The sequence below is a fragment of the Odocoileus virginianus genome, chromosome 20, assembly GCF_023699985.2.
Source record: "Odocoileus virginianus isolate 20LAN1187 ecotype Illinois chromosome 20, Ovbor_1.2, whole genome shotgun sequence".
NCBI lineage: Eukaryota > Metazoa > Chordata > Mammalia > Artiodactyla > Cervidae > Odocoileus > Odocoileus virginianus.
Window position 1 is genome coordinate 12,088,686 of NC_069693.1, and position 23,698 is coordinate 12,112,383.

Consider the following 23,698-nt stretch of genomic DNA (forward strand, 5'->3'; position numbering starts at 1 on the left):
TTGTTTAAAATTTAATTTTAATTAAAAATAAATCAAGGCACCAATAAACTTACACCAAGAAACAAATAGTAACAAATCAATACATCAATAAATTTAAGATGAAAAACATAAGATTTTATCAGTAGATAACAAAATGGTCTTGGACAAAATTCAGCAGTTCACTAGCAAACAAAGTAGGGATTCTCTGGTCCCCTACAAATATTGAAGGAAATTATTTAGAGGCAACAAGAAGAATTTATCTCCAAATAGAGTGAACATTATAGTAAATGATTAAATACTGGGATATTTCTAAATTCAGAGAAATTGATGACTGCTATTACCAGAATATTCAAATTTGTTCTGAAGAGTCTATCAAAAGAAGAAAAGTAAATGAAGTAATAAGTATAAATAGTAGAAAATAAAGTTTATTGTTATACAGATTGTGCAATTTATAACTTAGAAATCTGTCTCATAAAAATAGAATGAGTGTTCAGTAGACAGATAACTACTGCTATATTTAAGATAGGAGAAAGTAATGCCAAATGAAGTATCCAGAATACCATTCAAGCCTAATAGAAAACAAACAACAGAACAACAATAATGGAGAAAGTTTAAGAACAGGAAATTCAAAGGAAAGAAATAATGATTGGCCTAGAACCACATTTGAAAAATGCTCAACTGAAATTCAAACTTATCAAAATATTTAGTAAAACTTATACCTAATATGAAGCTGTAGGAAAACTCAATTCCAGGAGTCTAAGAGAACAACTTGGCCATATCTAGTAGAATTGGAAGTGTATTTAACCTGTGATCAACTTAGCAACATCTAACATAACTGAAAGAGTATATAATGTATGAGCAGGTCTACTTTTCCATGAGTACAATGAAAGAAATTCCAGTTCACACAAACCAGTGGTCACAGACAAGGATATGTCTGAAATTGAAAAATTGTTAAACCTGAACATTAAAAAATAAGAGGTTTAAATACATCATGATATATTCATATAAAAAACTAGATGAGATAAGTGTTTACTTCTGTAGAAAGTATCAGCCCTACATTTAAAGCACAAGCAGTTGAATGCAGAGGAAGATACGAGCAACAGAGAAACACTCCATGCATTTCCTTTCTCAACACAGGTAAGCACTTGCCATGGATCTGGACTGTCCATCTTGAGGGTCACTCTTCTTCAGTTATGGCAGCATTTTCAGTGTGGGTTCACATCCTGAAGATATTAGGTGTTGTGAATGAGGCTTCCTTAGTAAAGGTTAAGAAACAATAGGATAAAAAGCAAATTTTATTGTAGGCATCTCAAGTCCTTTGATTGATACTGAGCATTTTTTCCTTAGAAGGGATTTATTATTTAGACATTCCTAAGTGACATAAGAACATTTCCCCAGTACCATTAAATATTACTATTCCCAGAGACATTAGTTTAGACATGTTGAGATAAGGCACTGGTTATCTTATGTGTAGTATTACAGAGATGGTAGTATTGTTAATGTCCTTCAGTGTGAAGTTACATAGTGATTGAGTAGGAGGCAGTCTTTTTTCTTAGGAGTTGCAGGATATATAGAGAGGTGAAATGTTATGATGGCTATGCATGCATGCTTATTCGCTCAGTCATGTTTGCCTCTTTACGACCACGTGGACTGTGACCTGCCAGGCTCCTCTGTCCATGGAATTCTCCTGGCAAGAATACTGGAGTGGGTTGCAATTCCCTTCTCCAAGGGATCTTCCCAACCCACAGATCGAATCTGGATCTCCTGCATTGCAGCAGGAAGGTTCTTTACAGTCTGCGCCACCAGGGAAGCCCCATGATATCTAATGTCTGTATTTATACTCAGATACGACAGTAAAAATGTCAAAAACTATGCAAATCAAATCAGAGAACATATTAACAATCATTGATTCTAGAGAGGCCGTTATATTATTCATTGTATTTTTATTTTTCCAAATAGACAGTGGTCTTTTCATTGTTAGTTTCTAATCTATCATGAATTTGGAGCAGAAAAAGCAGACAGTAACATGTCTGCTTTATGGCTTATAAAAGAAAAAGCATTACAGCACTCCCAGATTCTTCAAAAGCCTTCTCTCATCATCTCCACATTTATCAACTCTAGAGATTTTTCACATTAGTTTTTGGAAATGACTTCTTAATTTTAGAGGTGAAAGTTTATTTTACTAGACTTTATCCATAATTAATTAAGTAAACAAAATGAAAGATAGTGGACAGTTTTTTAAAATTCCTTATATTCACAGGGTCTTCCTCTCACATGAATTTACTAGTATCACTGAAAGTAGTAATTAATGAACACATTCTCTTCTAAAGGTCTTTTAAAATTAACATTTCATCCTTAGAAAAGTATTATTAGGTAGGTACTATAATCACCACTTTTAAAACTGAGGCACAGAGGGGAAGAGTGCCTTGCCAATACCACACAGGCAGCGGTGGAATTATGAGAACTCTAGAAAAATCTACCATGGCTAAAGTCTTCTCCCACGTCTGTCACATTGACAGAATTATTTTCTGTTGTAATGCTGCATAAAGTGTGGTCTGTGTACTGATGCTGGTCCACAAGTTGTTTGCTTCTGGTCTGCAATGAGTTAAGGTACAGACACTGAGAGCAAATTATATTTATAGAGTTATTCACAGAAAGAGGACAGGGCCAATTTATGTCTGTTAAATCCAATTACAAAAAATTGGGGGAACTTCCCTGGTGGTCTAGCGGTTAAGAATCCATGGGCCAATGCAGGGTACATGGGTTCAATCCTGGTCCAGGAAGATTCCACCTGCTGCGGGATAACTAAGCCTATGTGCCACAACTACTGAGCCTGTGCTTTAGAGCCCATGCTCTCTGAGAAGTCACTGCAATGAGAAGCCCATGCGCCAAAACTAGAAAGAGTAGCCCCCTCTTGCTACAACTAGAGAAAGCCCTCATGCAACACTGAAGACCCAGCACAACTTCTAAATTTAAAAAATGGTTTTTAAAAAGTAGTAAAATAAATTGGGGGCTTCCATTTTGTATGTTTGTTTTTCTTGCAGTTTTATTTATCTGGTAATCCAAGTTCATTGTGCCTTTTAAAAGTACTGGTCAACAACAGTTTTTGTGGGGAGGTAGTTGGTATCCTTCATCTTGGTTTCAGATGCACTGCAGCAGTATCATTCTCTAAAGTTAACCAAGACTGGGTGATACTTTAATTTTTTCAGCTCTTTCAATCAACATATGTAGTGTAAAACTATTTGTTAACTTTTAAGCATGAAGCAAAGGGGATTACCACATGTTCCCTAATAAGTAAAATTTTTCTTAATTATGAATTCTCTTGTTATAAAAAGCATTTTCTAAAGGTCACTGTATCCTCTGTAGGGGCTTCCCCAGTAGCTCAGATGGTAAAGAATCCACCTGCAATGCAGGAATCGTGGGTCAGGAAGATCCCCTGGAGAGGAAATGGCAACCCACTCCAGTATTCTTACCTGGGAAATCCCATGGACAGAGGAGCCTGGTAGGCTAGTCCATGGGGTCACAAAGAGGCAGACACAACTTAGCAACCAATCAATATCCTCTTTACATTATGCATAGGGATTCCTAACTAATGTGTTCTCTGATGTACAGTGAGTAGATCACAACGAGCAAAAGCCTTCTCACATTGTTTACATTTATAGGGTCTCTCACCAGTATGAATTCTGTGATGTCGTTTAAGTTCTGACCTAACACTAAAGGCTTTCCCACATTCTTTACATTTATAGGGTTTTTCACCTGTATGCATTATGTAATGTAGACTAAGTCCTGATTGAAGACGGAAGGCACGCCCACATACTTTACACCCATAAGGTTTCTCACCAGTATGAATTCTAAAATGATTAGTAAGACGATACCGGCGACTGAAGATCTTTCCACATTCCTTACATTCGTTTGGATTCTCACCAGTGTGAATTCCTTGATGAAAGGTAAGTTGATACCTACACATAAAAGCCTCCCCACATTTGTCGCATATGTAGGGTTTCTCCCCGGTGTGGATTCTGTAATGGTGAGTAAGATAACAGCGCCGACTAAAGGTCTTCCCACATTTGTTACATTCATAAGGTTTCTCACCAGTATGAATTCTCTGATGTTGAGTAACATGATGGCGACAGACAAAGGCTTTCCCACATTCCTGACATTTATAGGGCTTTTCACCGGTATGAATTCTGTGATGCACACGGAGTTCTGATTGAACGCGAAAGGCCTTTCCACATTCTTTACATACATAGGGTTTTTCACCGGTGTGAATTTTATAATGTTGATTAAGACCGGAGCGACGTCTGAAAACCTTTCCACATTCTTTGCACTCGTAGGTGTTATTGGTGTGAATTCGCTGGTGTGAAATAAGTTGACTGCTACGAATAAAGGCCTTCCCACATTCCTTGCATTTATAGGGTTTTACACAAGTATGAATTCTGTGATGTCGAGTAAGATGATAGGGACTACTGAAGGTTTTCCCACATTCCTTACACTCACAGGGAATCTCACCAGTATGAACTGTCAGATGTAAAGCCAACTGATAGCCACAAATAAAGGCCTTCCCACAGTCCTTACACTCATAGGGCTTCTCTCCAGTATAAATTCTACAATGCCGAGTCAGTTCTGTTTGGAGACGAAAGGTTTTTCCACATTCTTTACATTTGTAGGGTTTCTCACCAGTATGAATTCTATGATGTCGAGTAAGATCTGCATGAAAACTAAAGGACTTACCACAATCTTTACAGTCATAGGGTTTGTCACCAGTATGAATTTTCTGATGTTGAACAAGGTATGAGCCACGACTGAAGGCCCTCCCACAGTCATTACATTTATAGGGTTTTACACCAGTATGAATTTTCTGATGTTGACGAACATGTCCTTGTACCTCAAAGGTCTTTCCACAAATTTTACATTCATAAGGCCTCTCACAAGTATGAATTCTTTGATGTTCGGTAAGCTGATAATGAAGTGAAAAGGCCTTCCCACATTCCTTACATTCATAAGGTCTCTCCCCAGCATGAATTGTCTCATGTACTCTAAGGTCCCCCACACGACAAAAGGACTTTCCACATTCTTTGCACGCATAGGGTTTCATAACAGACTGTATTCTCTGATGTTCAGTAAGGTGATAAGGAAGCCTAAAAGTCTTCCCACAATTGTCACATTCATGGGGTCTCTTCCCAGCATGATTTCTCTGATGTACTCTAAGGTCCCCCACACGACAAAAGGCTTTCCCACATTCCTTGCATTTATAGGGTCTCTCACCAGTATGAATTCTTAGATGTTGAATAAGGTGTGACTGTTGTCTAAAAGCCTTCCTACATTCCTTACATTCATATGATTTCTCTATGGCATGAATTTTCTCATGTAGAGGAAGAGCTACAGAGTTTTGGATTGTCATTTGACTAGCATATCTCATTTGATGTGCTTCTTGTCTCTCAAACTCATGTTTACACTGCAAATCATTTCTGAAAATGGTGTCCTCCTGGATATAAGTTTGACTTTCATCCACTGTCTGCAACTGAAACAAATGTGTTCCACAAATATCCTTTTCTGGAAATACCTTCTTGGTGAAATACTTAGACTCCAAATCTGGAGGAAAAAAAAAGGAAACAAATGCTGTGATGTGATTTTTCTATGTTGGGGGTAGAATAAGGGATTGCATCTTATAGTCAAAATAAAAGACAAACGAAGAATAAGACAGATTAGAAGTTGATTTTTAGAGCAGAGGTCGGCAAGCTTTTTCTGTAAAGAGCCAGATAGTACAAATTTTAGCCTTTATAGGACATACGGTCTTTGTGACAATTACCCAGCTCAGCTGTTATAAGCTCGAAGGGAGCCTAGACAGTATATAACTGAATAAGTGTACCTATGTTGTAATACCACATATGGTGTATGGACACAGAAATTTGAATTTTGTAAAATTTTTATGTTTCACAAAACATTCTTCTGATTTTTTTCAACCACTAAAAATGTAAAAACTGGTTTTAGCCTGTGAGCCATTCAAAAGCAGATGGGCAGTTGTTTGTCTGCTGGATCCTGATTTAGAGAACTCCAAATGGTTGTAATGCAATTTGAAAGAAGGCAAAAGGCTTCAGAAAATGATGTGGTGCTAAAAGAGGGTAAAATGAGTGATTAGATGAACAAATTAAGTCAGTGGTCCCCCTACTTAGGATGGATGTAGAGGAGTTCCTTACATATACTGCTTTTTGGGCAATAACAGAAACAAAAGGAATGAAAATCTATAGGAACAACTTCTGAATGTCTTTGTTTTTAATCTTTTTCATTAGATGATTCTGATGCAAATCACTTTGAGAATCTGTACACAATTTTTTTTCCCAAAGGTTTCTCTTTAATCTCTTAGAATAAAATTCAGCCAAATTACCACATATAAAAACATATCACCACCATATTGCCTTGCTTCTCTGTACAGGTCATCTTCTTTACTACAACATGTAGGAATCTCTATCAATAGTACTTAAACTTGGGCACAGTCTCGCTTTCAAGTAAGTTGGAAATATGTATAAAATAATGTTATGCAGTGGAGAAAAGAATAGAAGTATAAATATAGAAGAGGACTTGGAAACATAGATAAAATGGTTGTCAATGGGGAAAAGAGAAGGCAGTTCCCTCTTTGAAATGGGAGGGAAATAGAAGAGAAGTGAAGTAAGGAGCATGACAAATGAGGGTAAAGATGAAGTGCTTTTGGGAGCTCATGTTGAGGGGCTTTTAATGTTTTCCCAGAAATCAGGCCTTTTCCCCACAGGCCTTGGGCCTCTGAAAGGAGCCTTCATCTCAGGGCCATGTGTCTCCCTGACCCAGAGGGTGTGATGGCATGCACGTTGGCTGATCTGGCATCACTCACCTGTGAACCAACTTCCTGTTCCTTCTCTCATTATCATCCAGGGCTCTTTCTCTTGCTCCAGTAAAGTAATCATGTCTGGCTTAGGAGTGGAACATCCTGCTCACAAGAAAGAAATGCCACATGACTTACAACAGGCAAAATTCAAAATGACTTAATTTAGACTTGGTTATATCTCTATTAAACTCGAGGTCAAAATGTGTGTGTGTGTGTGCGTGTGTGTGTGTGTATGTGCATGCGTGTGCTCAATCCTGTCTGACTTTTTGCAACCCTGTGGACTGTAGCCCCCAGGCTCCTCTGTCCATGGAATTTTCTAGGCAAGAATACCAGAGTGGGTTGCCATTTCCTACTCCAGGGGATCTTCCCGACCCACGGATCAAATCCACATTTCTTATGCCTCCTGTACCAGCAGGTGGATTCTTTAGCACTGCATCACCTGGGAAGTCCTATAGGTCAAAAGAGCTTTTGATAAAATGGAAAAGGCCATTGAAGAATATCAACATTTGATGGATTCATGGTCATAGGACTAAAGAGGCCAAATAGGGGAGGGAGAAGGTCTGTTGTGCATTTAAAGCAGTACAGAAACGCACTGAGGACACAGACTCTCAACCCCTATGGTCTGGGTTCAAATACTCTGTCACTCACCGGCAGTTACTCCTTCCATGTGTTACACTTTTATCAGTGTAAATGGGGCTATTATTACCTTAGAGGACTCTTGTGAGAATTAAATGAATTAATATATGTAAGAGCTTGCAAGGATGCCTAGCATGCAGTATTATTTCTGTTGTTGTTCTTATTTTAGTAAAAGAAAAATTTCTTGTTACTGTTTAGTTATTAAGTCATGTCTGAGTCTTTTGTGACCCCATGGACTGTAGCCCATCAGGCTCCTCTGTCCATGGGATTTTCCAGTCAGGAATATTAGAGTGGCTTGCCATTTCTTTCTCAAGGGGATCTTCCCCATTAGGGATCAAACCCATGTCTCCTGGAGCGGCAGAAGGATTCTCTACTACCGAGTCACCTAGGAAGCCCAAAGGAAAAATACTGTCTTCAAAAATACTTCCAAGTTCTTCCTCATAATTCTTTCTTTCTTTTATTGATTTTTTTTTTTTCTCTCAGAATTCTTTCAATAGAAATGTAAGATTCACGGACTAGAATTTTCAACCACAAAGTAGGTTAGAGAGAATATGTCTCCTCTAGGATGGGATGAGTTTACTTCAATTTTAAATGAATATTACTGGGGACTTCCCTGATGATCCAGTGGTTAGGACTCTGTGCTTTCACTGCAGGGGCTGTGTGTTTGATTCCTAGATGGGGAACTAAGATCCTGCATGCCAAGTGGCACAACCGAAAAAAAAAAGTAAATGAATATTGTTAATCCATCTACCACTCTATAGACTGTAGAGGCTCCTCTGATGATCACGAAAACACAAAACTCTAAGACTAGCTAATTCTCAGGAATTCTGAGCATGGACATTATATGACACCTGACTTCTCTGAACATACTACAGGACTCAAACCTAGAAATAATGTAGAATAACAGGCAACTGTAGGAAGGACTAGAGGAAAGAGTGAAGGTGACTGAAGGAAGAGAAGATGGCACTTAACCAAATGCCCGTTTCCAACCCAATAATACTCAAACCATTCTTTCAAAATAGGGGAAAGCCATTCAGCTGGTGTCTTAAAACAGAGCTCTGAAATTCAACAGTGGAGAAAACTGGTATTCCAGAAGGCAGACTGTCAATTATTTGTGCAGATATCCTTACCCAATGAGACCAGGTTGCTGTAGTTCTCCAACATCACATCCCTGTACAAGGCCCTCTGAACAGGGTTCAGGCACTCCCACTCTTCCTGGGAGAGGTCTATGGCCACATCCCTGAATGACAAGGACGTCTGAAATGACAGACCCATGTATTATAAACAATGTTTTAACTGTATTTTCAAAAGGGGAAAACTGCTTTGTAGGAAAGAGGCACTATAACAAGCAGTTAATCTGGTATCAAGCCCGTAACATGTATGGAAGAAAAAGAAAATCAGTAATTTGTAAAACGGAGTGCCTATGTACTTTTGAAGAGTACAGTTGTTACAAATAGAATGTCCTGTATATCATGTAATGAGTGAATAAAGTTTTCCAGTGAAACAAAATCATATCAATAAGCACACTGCCTATCAAGCGAATAGTTTAAGTTGTAAATAAATATGATTTATGTTGTTTTCCTTTCAAAAAACTAAAAGAAAAATAAGTAATGAATTGTTTGTCCCCCAAATACTCCAAAATCTCTAAGAAAATAGGAGTTTACTGACATTTGATTTGGCGCAGCTGGTAACGAATCCACATGCCCAGAGTTTGATCCCTGGGTCAGGAAGATCCTCTGGAGGAGGCAATGGCGACCTACTGGCAGGATTCTTCCCTGGAAAATCCCATGGACAGAGGAACCTGGTACGCTACAGTCCATAGGCTTGCAAAGAGTCAATCATGACTGAGCACAGCACAGCGGCAGACATTTGATTTAATCAATACTCAGGTTCATTATTATGCAAGATAATATCATAAGCATTTTCCCTTGTCATAACAGATGACAAATTATTTTATTTACTGGCTGGCTATTCATCCATCTTGTGGATAGATTGGACTAATCCTTCTGTCACTTTTAGGCATTTAGGTTGGACAAAATGTCTAAGGTCTCCCCCAGTCCCTTTGAAAGGGAAAAGTGAAAGCTGCTCAGTCATGTCTGACTCCTTGTGACCCCATGGGCTATACAGTCCATGGAATTCTCCAGGCCAAAATACTGGAGTGGGTAGCCTTTCCCTTTTCCAGGGGATCTTCCCAACCCAGGGATCAAACCTAGGTCTCCCACACTGCAGGTGGATTCTTTACCAGCTGAGCTACAAGGGAATCCCTAGCATTTCTTTCTAAAGCCCAGTCCCTTTAGCCTTTCTTCGCTCCCCCATCAGGGGTCTGGGAGGGTCTTCCCACCTGCTACCACCACCATCCCTCAGGAACACTTGTTTGGATCCTAAGCTGACGGATGCTAATGTAGGGTGATCCACAATGACACCGATGTCACTAGAGACCCGCATACCCTCCTCAAGCTCAAAACGGACTTCTGTCCTGTTATTTAGCCCTCTGGGGACCCCTTGGACAGACCCTTGAGATTCCAACATGCAGGCCTCAGTCACACTCCAATCTAGTCCTACAAACCTCTTAGAATATGAGATCTCGTCATGTGCAAAAAAATCAACACTGAATTCCATCTTATCAACCTGAAACACTCAGGTCTGTGGAGTCTAATGGACCATCATCTCTGTGTCATGGAATCATGACTCTAATGAGAGAAGTTCAAGGATTTCCCTCAAGCAACTTCACCCATCACTGCTCCACCAAGGGTCCTTAGAGAGACTGAGTCCTTGGAGAGGTGATGAAATAGGTGAACACTGGAGAGAGAAACAAGGGGCAAAGAAGAAGGCCACTAAGATGTGTGGCTCCATCCTTCACTGAGATCAGAGTGATTGAGGGCAACCTGAGCAATAGTGCTGTCTCAGGAAGGAAGTTCCAGGACAATAAACGTGATCACATGAATTCAAAAACCACATCTCAAGGAGGAGAAATGTGAACTTACATGGGCCATGGTTGTAGAACTGCAAGAACTTCGTAGTCCTCTTTGGGGTTCCTCCACTCGAAAAGTACAGAATCCAGAGAAGCTAGGACTGGGGGAGGAATGAGACTCTGAGACCAGCTGTGTCTCAAAGGAATCCCAAAAGGACTTAGTTAATATGATCCTGTTTTGCCTTCTTTGTATTTCTATCCCCATGATATCCCACATACAAATCAGAAGAGAAAAGAGGGAGCCTAAATGAAGCCAAACTTTCCCTATACCACAGAGGACCACCTGCACAAGTCTGGATACAAATCAGGGGCTTCCTGCATGAAGCTAGACCAGGCACTCCAGCAGAAGGGTCTCCAGGGACTTCTCTGGTGGTCCAGTGGCTAAGACCCTGAGCTCCCAATGCAGGGGGCCAGGGTTCAATCCCTGGTCATTGAACTAGATCCCACATACTGCAACTAGAGATCCCACGTGCCGCAACAAAGATGGAAAATCCCACGTGTAGCAACTAAGACCCGGTGCAGCTAAAGAAAGAAAGAAAGAAAAAAAGGGTCTTCAGTCCACCCAAATTTCTGATGATGTTGATCTGTATCTGTTCCATTAGTCTCACTTTGAATCTAACATCATTAGAAGCAAAACTGTTAGATATGAAGTTGTGCTATCACAATAGCCACATATGACTATTTAAATCAAATCAAATTTAAGTAAAATTAGAAGTTCACTGCCTCAGCTGCACCAGCCACATTTCGAGTGCTCGAGAGGCTCATGTGGCTAGTAGCTACCATACTAGAGAATGTAAATACAGAACATATTCATCTCTGCAGAAAGTTTTACTGGACAGAGCTGGTAAGAATCATACAGCCTAAATTTCATTTTTTCACCATAGAGTTCCCCTAAACTCAGAATAAACTTGCCAAAAGCTGACAGAGGTTGCTAGAGAAATGCTATTTCCTTTCTATGAACTCCCAAGAAATGTGACCTGAGTATCTCTCGTGGCTTTATTACCGCCTTGTTGTTGTCGTCTAGTCGCTCAGTCGTGTCCAACTTTTTTGCGATCCCATGGACTTTTAGCCCACCACGCTCCTCTGTTCATGCGATTTCCCCGGCAAGAATACTGGAGTGGATTGCCATTTCCTTCTCCAGGGAATCTTCCCAACCCAGGGACCGAACTCGCATCTTCTGCATTGCAGGCAGATTCTTTCCCACTGAGCCACCAGGGAAGCCCTCACCACCTCCAATCTCATGCTTATGCTGTCTATTTTGACTTTATAATATTTGCTGCATTACAAGAAACTTAAGGATAGTGACCATGCTCAGTGCTTGTTCTCCTCTAACTACCAGAAGACTCGGCATACTGGGAGCCCTTATGTCTGTTATTCAACCAAAGCTCCATTTTTAGGCAGTTTTTCTTAGTGCACTAAGATACATGCACAAGATGTTTATCATATAACAACTTAGAATAACCAACTGTTAGAAAAATAAATAGCTACAGGAGGCAAGAGGTTAAATAAATTATGGTCAGTTTTTCGCCCCCCCTTTGGACTTATTTTGTTTTGGGGTACAGCTGATTAACAATGTTATGACAGTTTCAGGTGAATGGTGAAGGGATTTAGCCATACATATACATATATCCCTTCTCTCCCAAACCCCCTCCCATCCCGGCTGCCACATAACACTGAGTAGAGTTCTGTGTGCTACACAGTGGGTCCTTGTTTGGTATCCATTTTAAATATAAAACTATGGTCAGTTTTGATGGCACACTAAGGCCCCTACTAATACTGATTATACTGGTCAATATTTTATGTTGGAGAAGGATATTCATGATGAATTACTGACACTTACAGGCAAATTAAACAAGTATGGGGAATTCTCTGGCTGTCCAGTGGTTAGAGCTCTGTGCTTTCACTGCTTAGGGCCTAGGTTTGATACCTGGTGGGGGAACTAAGATCCTGCAAGCTGAGTGGTGCAGCCTGAGAAAAACACAAGTATGTAAAATAAGGGAGAGAGTATAATGTCATTCATAACACAGACTCTGTTGTTGATTTTCAGAATGTAAGCCCTAATCTGACAGCTGCCAACTTCTCAGTTAGTTTATTGATAAACTGGGGATAAGAACAGTACCAATCTCCTACAGTTGTCATGAAGATTGGGATATTACACAGACAGCATTTAGTGACACGTAATTGCTAAATAAAAGTCAGATGGTATTGTGATGAAATTATTTTCTACTTTCTGTTTTTATAGTAAAATTTGATTCTCATGCCCACTTTTTTTTATAATGATATTTTACATATTTTAGAGGCAAAGCTCTAAAGTGGTAAGCACATCTCTCCTCATCCTTGCTACTACAAAAGAAGAGACACAATTCTTCAACATAAAGTTGATAAAAGAGAATTAAATGGAGAATATTAATGAGGCTCAATCTTACTCTCCTGTCCTATATAAAGATTTACATTAATATTTACAGTCATTACCATTTTATTCTGTTTTCTACTATTATAAACCTGTCTTCCAAAATGTTGCTGGCATTTAAAGATACGTGGACTGGAGAGGTTATTACTGTGTCCTGTTAAAGCAACTAAATTTTTAAAATATTTATTTATTTAGGCTGTTCTGGGTCTTAGTTGCAGCATGTGGGATCTAGTCTCCTGACCGGGGATCGAACCTGGGCTCCCTGCATTGAGAGCATGGAGTCTTAGCCACTGGACCACCAGCAAAGTCCCAAAAGCAACCTAAAAAAGTTTAATCCTGAAAGCCTATCTTATTTGATAAATTGTGCCATAATAATTATTCATAGTTGATTTAGATAATGCTAAATTTGGAGGTATAAATACTTGGAAGGTTTATGAAGCTTCACTGACATGTTCCTCTTCTTTCTATATTCATGGAGACATAAGAAACCCCCGGTTTGGTAGAATTACTTTTTTCAAATAAGAGTTGTGGAATGTGTGTCCTTTGAATGTTCAGTTAGAACAGTTTCTATTCTACACACACATGCACACACACACACATATACAGGTTCACAGAAGAAATTTTTTGCTAAAATAAACCTCCCCAAAATATTAATCATGATGCCAGGGTTATTTTAACTTTCTTTTTTACAAGTCCCTTATGTAATATAACTGAATAACCTTTGGAAAAAAATAAGTATCAATTCCATAATATTAAGTATACAACAAATCTATATCCAATTAAAAATATTTGAAAATCTTGGAAGCAAATCTGTTTGACATGTGTGGGAATAGTAAGGGAATCAGTATGACCATTATTAATAAAGACTAACAACACTTGAACATTCTTCTTCAATACAATAAGACCTTTTCACAGACAAAATTCTCCTCTGAATGAACATATCAGGTGAGGGGCATCTGCAGACTAAATAAAAAAATGTGGGCAAAGCAGACAGACAAGTGTTTGGTTTATTTCCCCTTTCTCCACTGAATAATCAACTGAAATATCACTTTGGATATAACACTTGTAAAATTATCTCTGAATCCCAATAATAGTAAATGCTATTCATATAAAATTTAAAATGTGAGTATTATTGTTCATCACAATGAATCTTACTTTACTCATATGCACATTTTTTTTCTTTTGACAAACTCTTTATAAGCAAATCTCAACCTATCAATTCCCTGGAAAAAATCTTACGCATGATGACACAGATTTCCATGATTTCCAATCACGTTCCCGCTCCTAAACACCTTAAAAAGCAGATGCCCATGTCACTGACACCAATCAGACCACCTCTGATCTTGCCTCACTTTTAAACTGAGGTTCTGCAGGACAGCAATGATGTGATTCCACTTAAATATTCATCTCATTTGCTTTATTAAGCAAAGCTGTAACTTTAGACTCCAGGATATAAATTTACTATTACAAAAAGTGAATGAGAGGGGGACCCATCTGCATGGCCCCTCATTTATTGAGAAGGAAGGCCTAGAATAGGTCATTGACATTTCAGGAAAAGAAAAGCAAATGTTTCTATGTACTAAAAACAAAAATGCATTGATGAACAAAGAAAGTAGAAGCTCACCTGATCTGTAGTTTTAGATGGGGAAATTTGTTTCCTTTCTCTTCAGGATCCTTCTTGCAAAGACTGGCAGGACTGGGGAAGAAGGAAATCATGAGACACCAAGCCTTTCTTAGAGCACAGCCAGACAGGTAATGTCCCCTCCAGGGCCACATCAGCTCTACCTCACGCCTGTGACCAGATGGGAGCCCGTCTTTGACATGATAGCCGACTCCTAGGATCAGAGGTAAGGGGATGCTGTTGTTCAGAAAAATGCAGCAGCACCCACATTGCCTCCAAGTAAGGACCCCTCTCACCATTTCCTCCCAGAAGTCTGTCTCGGAAACACTTTTAGCTCTAAAAGCCCCATTCCAAGCCCAGGACTGTGCCTTCTTGCTGGGAACCTTAATCCTGGGGTTCAATCTTCGACTTTTCTCTTGAGGACATAGTCTGTGCAGACACCAGGGCTGAGGGGAGGGAGGGTAAGGCAGCAAGGGCATCGGTCAGTTACACTCATCACTGAACCAAGCACCACTATCAGACAACCGCACCCATCGACAGGAGGCCTGACTTTGTCCTGCACACACACACACAGTCACACAATCGCTTTCCTCCTCTCCTCCTGCCCGCACAGACCTGAGGCTGCAGGCAGAAAAGCCTCCCTGGGCTCCTCACTTTGGGCGGCATCTCCATCTCCACCCCGGACAAATCCTGCTCCGCCTCACCTAGCACCAACTTCTCCCCCAGCTTCTACAAACTCACATGCGGTGGCTGGGCAACCCGGAAAGGACGGCTCGGTGAAGCCCTCTGGGTGAATTTTACACGCGGTGGCTCACTCGCGGTAGCTGCGCAACCCGGAAAGGACGGCTCCGTGAAGCCCTCTGGGTGAAGTTTACACCCTCCCCCTGGGCCTTCTGGGAAATGTAGTCCACGGCCGGCAGCCGGTGGGCTTGGGCTCTGAGTGCGCAGGCGCCCGCACGCTCGGACAGGGCGGCTCTGGTCCCGGACTCTGGTACCCGCGTACTCGCGCGGTGAGCTGACAGAGCTCAGCCGAAAGCAGTCCCGGCTGTGCGAGCCTCGACGGACCTCCAGACAATGGAGTCCAGAGTCTTGACAGCAGAGTGCGTCCGTGGTGCCGCCCTGAGGCCGAGCGCGTGCGAGGCGGATTCTGTCAGATTCTTCCCTCCTGGTAGTCCCGGCGCGTGGTTCACATGTACCCGGCCTCGTGAGCGTGTGTACGTGTGTATGTGTGTTTGCCGCTGTGAGGGTTGCGGGACCGAGTACGCCTGCGGCTGAGAATGAGTTGTGTTTCTGCGTGTGTGTAATTCTTTGGGTGCCAGACGGCGTGTGCTGAAGCAGCACCTAACTGGAAGGAGTCCACGGCCTGGAGTGTGACTCGTGACTGAGCAGTGAGGTGAGAGCCGCGGTGGAGACCGTGGCTGTGCAGGAGTGTGACTGGGGTGATGTGTGTGTGGTGGGGTGGGTATGCGGGTTGCTGTGTGACGGGGGTGGTTGAGCGGCGGGTGCAAGTCAGGCTGTGTGGAGGTAGGTCTGTGAATCTGAGTGTCTGTGTGTGGTACATCACGGGTGCCAGTGGCCTTGTGACTGGTACACGTGTGTGATCATATGAGCCACAGATCTGTTATAAAAAAAAGAATACGTTGCATCTTCTTGCAGCATCAGCTGTGTTTCACGACTTGAGCTGAAGATTTGTCATTTATCTGTCAAACAGTTTTGCCTGTCTGTATAGAATGAATGGTCTCCTCTAGTAGCTCAGAAGGTAAAGCATCCGCCTGCAGTGCGGGAGACCCGGGTTGGATCCCTGAGTCAGGCAGATCCCCTGGAGAAGGGCATGGCAACCCACTCCAATATTCTTGCCAGGAGAACTCCCATGGACAGAGGAGCCTGGCTGGCTACCATGGGGTCGCAAAGAGTCGGACCCAACTCTGTGACTAACACACACATAGAATTGAATGAAATTTTTTTATAGAGAAAAATGGAAACCATAGTAATTTTTTTTTTAATATGAAGGAATTCTTTCCACTCTTCTGTGATGTCATGGGTCTGTGGCAGATACTCTTGAGAATCTTGGATTGAAAAAATATTTCACTTTATGCTTGGGAAGGCAGTGTGCCATAGAATTAGTCAGTTGATAACACATTCTGTACTTCCTCTCCCCTTTCTGAGCAATTCAGTCCTAAAGCTGTAAGATGGGCTTGGAGCCTGAGCAGGATGAGGAGGGTGGTCATGTAGGGAGTGGCTTGAGACACTGGGGCTGGGATTCTGATCAAATAAGTAAATATATCAAATGCAATGGGAGCAGCCAGGCTTCTCCCTATCAGCAGGGAACCTCAGACATGGAAAAGGAGATGACTAGAATGAACCTTGGGATGGTAGGTTGAAACTAGATGTAATAGTTTGAACTCACAATTATCTGTATGGTTCTTGGCTTTCCCCAGTCAATAGAAATTGACTAAAGGCCAGACAGGAAATTCACACAAGGCTTTACTGGGGCTCCTGCGGGCTGCAGTAGGGAGCATAACAGGTTCCCTTGTTTGCTCCCCAAGGGGTGGGTGTGAGCTCATTCCTTATATGGGGTGAGGGTAGGGGTGTGTCCAGGGCTCAGACTGGAGGGGTCGCTTAGGTGGTTTGCCTGCCCTCTGGTGGTGGTGAGTGCAGGGAGGCATGTGCAGTAACCCTGCTTTTGCTTCCAGCTCTTCAGAAATGGCATTTGGGGTTTGGGGGGTGGGTTGTTTGTTTTGTTTGTTTTTTTGTCTTTTTGTATCTTTTGGTCCAGAATTTGTCTGTGTATGCAAACAGTTATTTGTAGTTCAAGGAGAGGTGTGTCCAGGTGCAACATTGCAGTACTGAAGCAGAGGGTCCCAGGCCTGTCTCAGATTGATACAAAAATTAGTAGGTGCTGGACCACTGAGGGCACCAGGCTTACTTCTGGAGAGAACCCTGCTCTCCCTTGCAGGACTCTGGGGTCAGCATCTGCCTGGCCTGATATATCCCTGCTTCAGCAGTAGTCAGTGTGCTGAGCTTCCACTGGAGCCTCTCATCCTATGACATGACAGGACGTATACCTTAACAGGCAAAATGTCCAAGTCATGTTTTGGGATAAGTTGTGAGGATAAGTAAAGGAAAAAAGAAGATGCAGTCTTTGGGATGTTGAGCACCATCTATTTCAGGGTCGCTCTTCCTATACATCCTCCTCCTCCTCTTCTCGCCACGAGGCTGACATGCAAGACTGTTTGTCATCTGGGATGGCGGTGGTGTGATCTGTGGCATCATGACATGGCTTCTGGTCTGGGCAGACAGTGGTGATGTTTGTCATGTTGCTGCATTGGTACAGAGTCAGTTTTGATCAATCAAGTCCTTTTTAACAACTTAGCAGTACATGTGCTGTAGTCTCACCTGAGCTATGCTTACTGATCCTGGTTGTACTCAAAGGAAATGTTACTAAAGAATACATGAGGGACTTCCCAGGTGGCCCAGTGGTTAAGAATCCATCTTGCAGTGCAGGATGTGGGTTCGATCCCTGGTCAGGGAGCTTAGAGCCTTTGTGCTGTGGAGCAACTAAGCCTGTGCACCACAACTAGAGTCCGTGTACCAAAACGAAAGATCGCGCATGAGGCAGCGAAGATCTCGAGTGCTGCAACTAAGACCTGATGCAGCCAAATAATAAAATAATAAAAAAAAAAAAGAGTATATGTGAAACCTGGGGAAATGATCAACATTTGTCTAGACTGTTGGCTCTATCAAGCCAGGGTACACTCTCCATTGTAGGAATTGCAGAGGTATTCACAAAATGGATCATTACTGCTCCTGGGCAAAGAGTTTTATAGGAATTTCTTTTTCAGTGGAAACCTACCACCTGGTCCTTGGATGATGGTCACACAAGTGTACTGTTCATAATAAGTTGTTACATTATACATTTATATTTTGGGCTTCTTTATGTGTATTATTATAATTAAAACAATTAAAAACAAAACAGTTTACATATATTTGCTTCTTTTCCTTCTCTTGTCTTTGCAGAGCAGACAGAGAAAAGGGATCTGTTTCCCTTAGTAGGAAAACATTTGCTTTGAAGACTCCACTTCCAATGTGTTCATGTGTCTGGGCTGTTCCGCAAACTGGCCTTACTTTTTCCTTCTTAATGCGGTAGCATGTAGCTGAGAACAGAAGAAAGCAGTCCCTGACATCCAGGAACTGGCTTGACACTTACAGGTAGGCCTCAGTGGTATTGAAAGATAGCCTAATGCTCACAGCTGAGCCACATTATCCTGTTGGACATACGCAGTCTCAGAACATCAGCATCAGGATCACTCAGACCATAATGATGGGAGGCCACTCTATAATTTTGTCTAAGCACAGACAACAAGGTTGCTGGGCAACCTTCAAAATATACCAAATATCCCCTCTTCCAGCTAATGTGACTGGCTACTACTTTTTACCAATTAGAGCTTCACACTAGTCCGCTGTCATTTCTGGGGTACATGGCTTTGTTTTTTTCCCAGCCTCTTTGCCCTTTATCACTGATGTTTACAATGTGTTTTGTCCCTTTGTGACAGGACCCAGGGATCATTCCTGCGTTTAAATTAGGTACTGTTAACAAAGCCATGCCAAAAAAAAAAAAAGGTCAAGTATATATTGAATACAAAGTGTACTAGACAAAAAAGCATTCCCATGGGACACTTACCTTGTATTTCCCTGTCTACTTCCAGGAGGCAAGGACCTCTCATCCTTTTGTTTCTTTTGAAATTTCCTTTCATTATTTCTAAATTATATGCTTTTGTAAACTCATCAGTTTTGGTATCAGCTGCTGCTGAATATGAACAGTGAAGACTTCAGGTGTCTTAACAACCCACTTTCCTCTTGCTCATGCTGCTTGGTTTCCTCAGAAGGAATCCTTCAGGTGCCTGCCCAGGGCGCTTAGTCAGTCTCATCTTCAGCATGGCCCCTGTCTCACCCTTGCCCGAGGTACCCCAGCCCAGGAACTGCTGGCCCAGCCTTTGCAGAGTAAATCTGAGGTCTTCAGCCAGGCCTGGAGTAACAACAGCTCATTTGTTTCCTGCACACTCAGTGTATCAATTCTGGTTCTTATATAGCCTTTCAGGCAATCCTGTTTCCTGCCCTCACCTTCAGAACCTGGCCCCTCTGGATTCTGAACATGGAGTCTGTTTCTGGACTTCCCATTAGTTCAGGTTCACATTTCCTCAGATCTGCTACATCAACAGGGGGATCTCTGCCTCTTCTCAAAATTGTTTCACTGCCACCTCCTCCCTCCTTCTGTGTCCACATGAATTTATAACCTACTTTTGTTTTCATGAGGTGCCAGGAGGGGGGAAGAATTAATTTCTCTGCTCAGCCTGCCATGCTTACCTACAGAGGAATCACCCATCTCTTCAAGGACCCGATTCCTCAACTATTTTTCCTTATACCTTCTTACCATCTCACTCCCAACTAAATGGTGACATTCATACATTTATCTAAGGAACATGAACTGACTGCCACGTGTGGGTGCTGAGACTTGAACTGTGATCAAGCTACAGTCCCTAACTATGAGGCAGTCCAGTCTGGAGGAGGCAAATGTAAGAAGTCCCAAGCAGAGCATGTGCACGGTGTAAGGGCAGCATAGGAAAAGGGTTACTTCCCAACTTGGGGTATCGGGGGAAGACTCCCCAGAGGGAGAGGGGTCTAAACAGAGACTTCAAGAGAAAAGTGGGAACTGATCCTACCAAACACACCTGTGTCCCAATGAGATGGTAGGAAGAGCCAGAGACATTCACAGAACTCAGGCATCCAACTTTCCCCTTGCCCCCTCATCCCTGCTCCAGGGGACTCTACTGGGTGGTTCCTCTGTCCTTGGTACGTATTCTGAGTGCAAAGAAGGTGGGAATTGCCCAAAACTTGGTCGTCTACCTGTAGGAAATGTGGGTGGGGAGATTATAGAGGCTTTATTTTGTGGTCATGGGCTGTTCATTTTCCATCCTTTTCCCCAAATTTCTGAAGCCATTTAGTGTGAATTCCTTACTTTTCCCTCAAGCTGTAACCCAGGCCACGTACCTCAACCGCGTATCTGTCAGGAAAGCAGGAGGGGCACAGAGGATCCTATTCAAGGCCCAGCTTCTCCAAAGGAGTTAAACTTGTAAGGAGAAATTAAACAGATTCAATCATATTTGTTTAATGAATAAATCAATCCTGGGTAAAGAGGAAAGAGAACTAGGTTTGGGGAAAGAGGCTGGGGAGGTGAGAGAAGCCCCCAGCCCCTGTGGTTTGGGTAGAGGGGTCATTTGTAAAATTCATGCTCCTGTTCGTCCTTCTTGATGACTGTCTTGTATGCTTTCTCGAAGTCCTTGGCCAAAACAATGTAGCGATTCTCTCGGACAGCCAACATCCCGCTCTGTCAAGGGATAAGAGTTAAAACCTACTCCTTGCACCCCCCGCCTCCAGTGATGGTGCAGGAAGACACAGACGCAGCCCAAGACCCAGGGAGGCAAAGAGGGACAGAAGGACGGCGGCAGAGTGGTTTCAGGAGGAAGGCTCTTCACACACACCCCTGCCCAATCTAGACAGAAACCATCACTCACCTCCTGACAGATGGAGTTGATATCAGCTCCTGAAATCTTATCCGGTCTGGCCACATCTGTGGCAGATGTGTTAAGGAAACCATTCCCTGCCAGACAGGGTTAACGCCCAGAGCCAGAAGTTGTTCGTGGGCTGTCTTTGTTACAGCCCTCTCCCCAGACCTTAGTCTCCCACCTGCTCAATCTGGGTGGTGGTGAAGGCAGAGGTGGAGATACAACCCCCATTCCCAAGGGAGACCTCCCCTTGCTTCTAAAGGAGGATACAATCTTCCAAGTCAACCTCCTCAGAGAGATTCATCTTGCTGGTGATAGTAGAGAAAATCAGTCTCTTCTGCCGGCGGTCAGGGAGTGGAAATTCAATTTTTCGGTCAAGGCGTCCCGGCCGCAGCAGGGCAGGATCCAGGGTGTCTGCTCTGTTTGTGGCCATGATCACCTGGCATTGGGGACAGGCCAGCTCAGACCTCTGTCCCTTCTACACTCTCCCTCCCCCTGCAACAGCTGTCCCCTCACAGGCCAGCCTCCATCCTTCCGATTCCCACACCACACCTCCCCTGCCCATCCTGAATCCCAAACCTTGACGTTGACGTTCTGATCGAATCCATCCATTTGATTCAGTAGCTCCAGCAGGATTCTCTGAACCTCCCTGTCAGCTGGAGAGTATGTAACACGGTCAGCCTAGGGCATCCCGTAGGCAAGGCTGCCCAAGACCCCAGGCCCTGTGTGGGCATCACTCACCCCCTGTCTGGGCATCGAATCTCTTGGTGGCAATGGCATCAATCTCATCTATGAAGATGATGGCAGGTGCGTTCTCCTTGGCCAGGCGGAACACGTCCCGGACCATGCGAGGGCCCTCGCCCAGGTATTTCTGTACGAACTCTGAGCCCACGACGCGGATGAATGCAGCTGATGGCAGGATGACAGGGGTCAGATGAGAATGGGACTCCTGCCTACAGGGCCCCATACTACTTTAACTGAAACTGAGCATCCCTTCAGGACATCCATTTCTTTGGATGCCCACTCCAAGTGGTCATGACCTGGGCAGGGTCCTAGATCCAGTCAGGAGGACCAGCTACTCACTTGTACCCCTCAGAGACCCAGCAGCCCAAATTGCGAATCCTGCCTAGGGATGTGACATTGTTTGGCTCAACCTTTAAAAATCAGGTTATTTAAAAAAAATGTGTCTGTACTCCAACATGCCTCTAAAATAGAGCTAGAGGCATTCGTGGAATCTAACATATATTTAAAAAAAAAAAAAGTGGATTTTCAGAGTGCTTACAAAAACCAGCAAGAAAACAGGTTTTTCATACACTAAGGCATCATGTTGCCTCACTAGGAGCTCAGTTCCATTTGCTCCAAGGACCCACCTTTGAATACCGTGCAAGAGTCAGGAACCAGCAGCACATATTCTCACGTAACAAGTGGCAATGGGGCTGACAACAGGTTTGCTTTGGGCCTGCCTCTCCTTTCTATCTTTTCTTAAGAGTTTAACTTGTTTGTTAGTGTCTGGATGTGGCTCTGTGTTGCTCGGAGCAACCTTTAGGACACTCCTTCCAGGTACCACAGAGAAAGAAGACACAGAATCCATGGTGTAGACCCGGTCATAAACTAGGAGCTGTGCAGCTTGTAGCCCTGTCCTTCTCTAATATGGTGGCCCCTGGCCACAAGTGGCTACTAAGCAAATGAAATGTGGCTGGTCCAAACAAAAGGAGATGTACTCTAAGTGTTAAATACATACCAGACTTCAAAAGACAGTACCAAAAAAATGTATCAATAAATGTCCATCAACGAACGAACAGATAAAATATGCTTTATACATATAGTGGAAAATGATTTGGCCTTTAAAAGGAAGTATGTTCTGACATATTCCAACATGGGTGAGCCCTGAAGACATTATGCTAAGTGAAAGAAGGCAGTCACAAAAAGATAAATACCATATGACTCATTCACATACATGAGGTGCCCAGAACAGGCAAATTCAGTGACTGAAAGCAGAATAGAGGGTTATCAAGGATGGTGGGAAGGGAGACATAGGGAATTATTGTTTAACGAGTACAGAGTTACAGTTTGGGATGATGAACAAGTTCTGGAAATGGATAGTGGTGGTGACTGCACAGAACTGTGAATGCACTTGTCACTTGTAAATTGTACACTCACAAAGTGGTTAAAATAATAAATTTTACATTACATATATTTTACTGCAATGACAAAATTACAGAAAAAACTCAAATTTCGTATCTGTTACATGTTAAAATAACATTTTGAATATACCAATTAAATAAGAAATAGATATATTTTACACTTAAGTTCACCTGTTTAACGTGTTTAAAAAACCGAGTACTTAAAAATTTAAATTATATATATAGCTTGCATTCTACCGCTGACCCTTGAACAACACAGGGTTTAGGGGCGCCAACCCTCTGTGTAGTAGAAAATCTGTGTCTTAACTTTACAGCTGGCCCTCCGTATCTGCAGTTTTGCATCTGTGGATTCATCCAACCATGCATCCTGTGAAAAAATCTGGGTACAAGTGAACCCTCAGAGTTCAAGCCTCTGTTGTTCCAGGGCCAAATGTATTTCTATTGAACTCGGCCTGTCTACAACCACCTTGCTCTCAGGACAACAGCCAAACTCTCTTATATTAGCACTAAGATTT

At 42.5% G+C, this 23,698-nt stretch overlaps 2 protein-coding genes and 1 long non-coding RNA gene across 9 annotated transcripts in view; 1 reads left to right on the top strand and 2 right to left on the bottom strand.

The window, feature by feature from the left end:
- Positions 1-15,307, bottom strand: ZNF546 (zinc finger protein 546). Of its 6 annotated transcripts, XM_070450873.1 has the most exons (7): positions 15,218-15,299; positions 14,641-14,690; positions 14,480-14,551; positions 10,459-10,546; positions 8,605-8,731; positions 6,845-6,940; positions 1-5,571 (listed from the first exon to the last, which is right to left on the bottom strand). In XM_070450873.1, the coding sequence occupies exons 2-7, from the start codon at positions 14,676-14,678 to the stop codon at positions 3,569-3,571; spliced, it is 2,424 nt and encodes an 807-aa protein (XP_070306974.1). In that variant the 5' UTR covers positions 14,679-14,690; positions 15,218-15,299; the 3' UTR covers positions 1-3,568. The 6 variants fall into 6 exon arrangements, with proteins under 6 accessions (XP_070306974.1, XP_070306975.1, XP_020768703.2 ...); XM_070450874.1 differs by lacking the exon at positions 14,641-14,690 and having other exon boundaries at positions 15,218-15,307; XM_020913044.2 differs by lacking the exon at positions 14,641-14,690 and having other exon boundaries at positions 10,459-10,575; positions 15,218-15,307.
- LOC139029866 (uncharacterized) overlaps positions 14,446-23,698 on the top strand; it is a 10,625-nt gene continuing 1,372 nt past the window's right edge. The window contains exons 1-2 of the long non-coding RNA XR_011482116.1: positions 14,446-14,702; positions 15,090-18,685. This is a non-coding gene — a long non-coding RNA (uncharacterized lncRNA). The remainder of the gene's footprint in view (positions 14,703-15,089; positions 18,686-23,698) is intronic.
- The window catches only part of PSMC4 (proteasome 26S subunit, ATPase 4), a 27,515-nt gene continuing 24,443 nt past the window's right edge, over positions 20,627-23,698 (bottom strand). For both annotated transcript variants that reach the window (XM_070450878.1, XM_020913055.2), the window contains exons 7-11: positions 21,781-21,948; positions 21,619-21,695; positions 21,310-21,478; positions 21,049-21,104; positions 20,627-20,861 (exon numbers count right to left, since the gene is read on the bottom strand). In XM_070450878.1, coding sequence (XP_070306979.1) covers positions 20,748-20,861; positions 21,049-21,104; positions 21,310-21,478; positions 21,619-21,695; positions 21,781-21,948 — 584 coding nt within the window. In that variant the 3' untranslated portion in view covers positions 20,627-20,747. The remainder of the gene's footprint in view (positions 20,862-21,048; positions 21,105-21,309; positions 21,479-21,618; positions 21,696-21,780; positions 21,949-23,698) is intronic.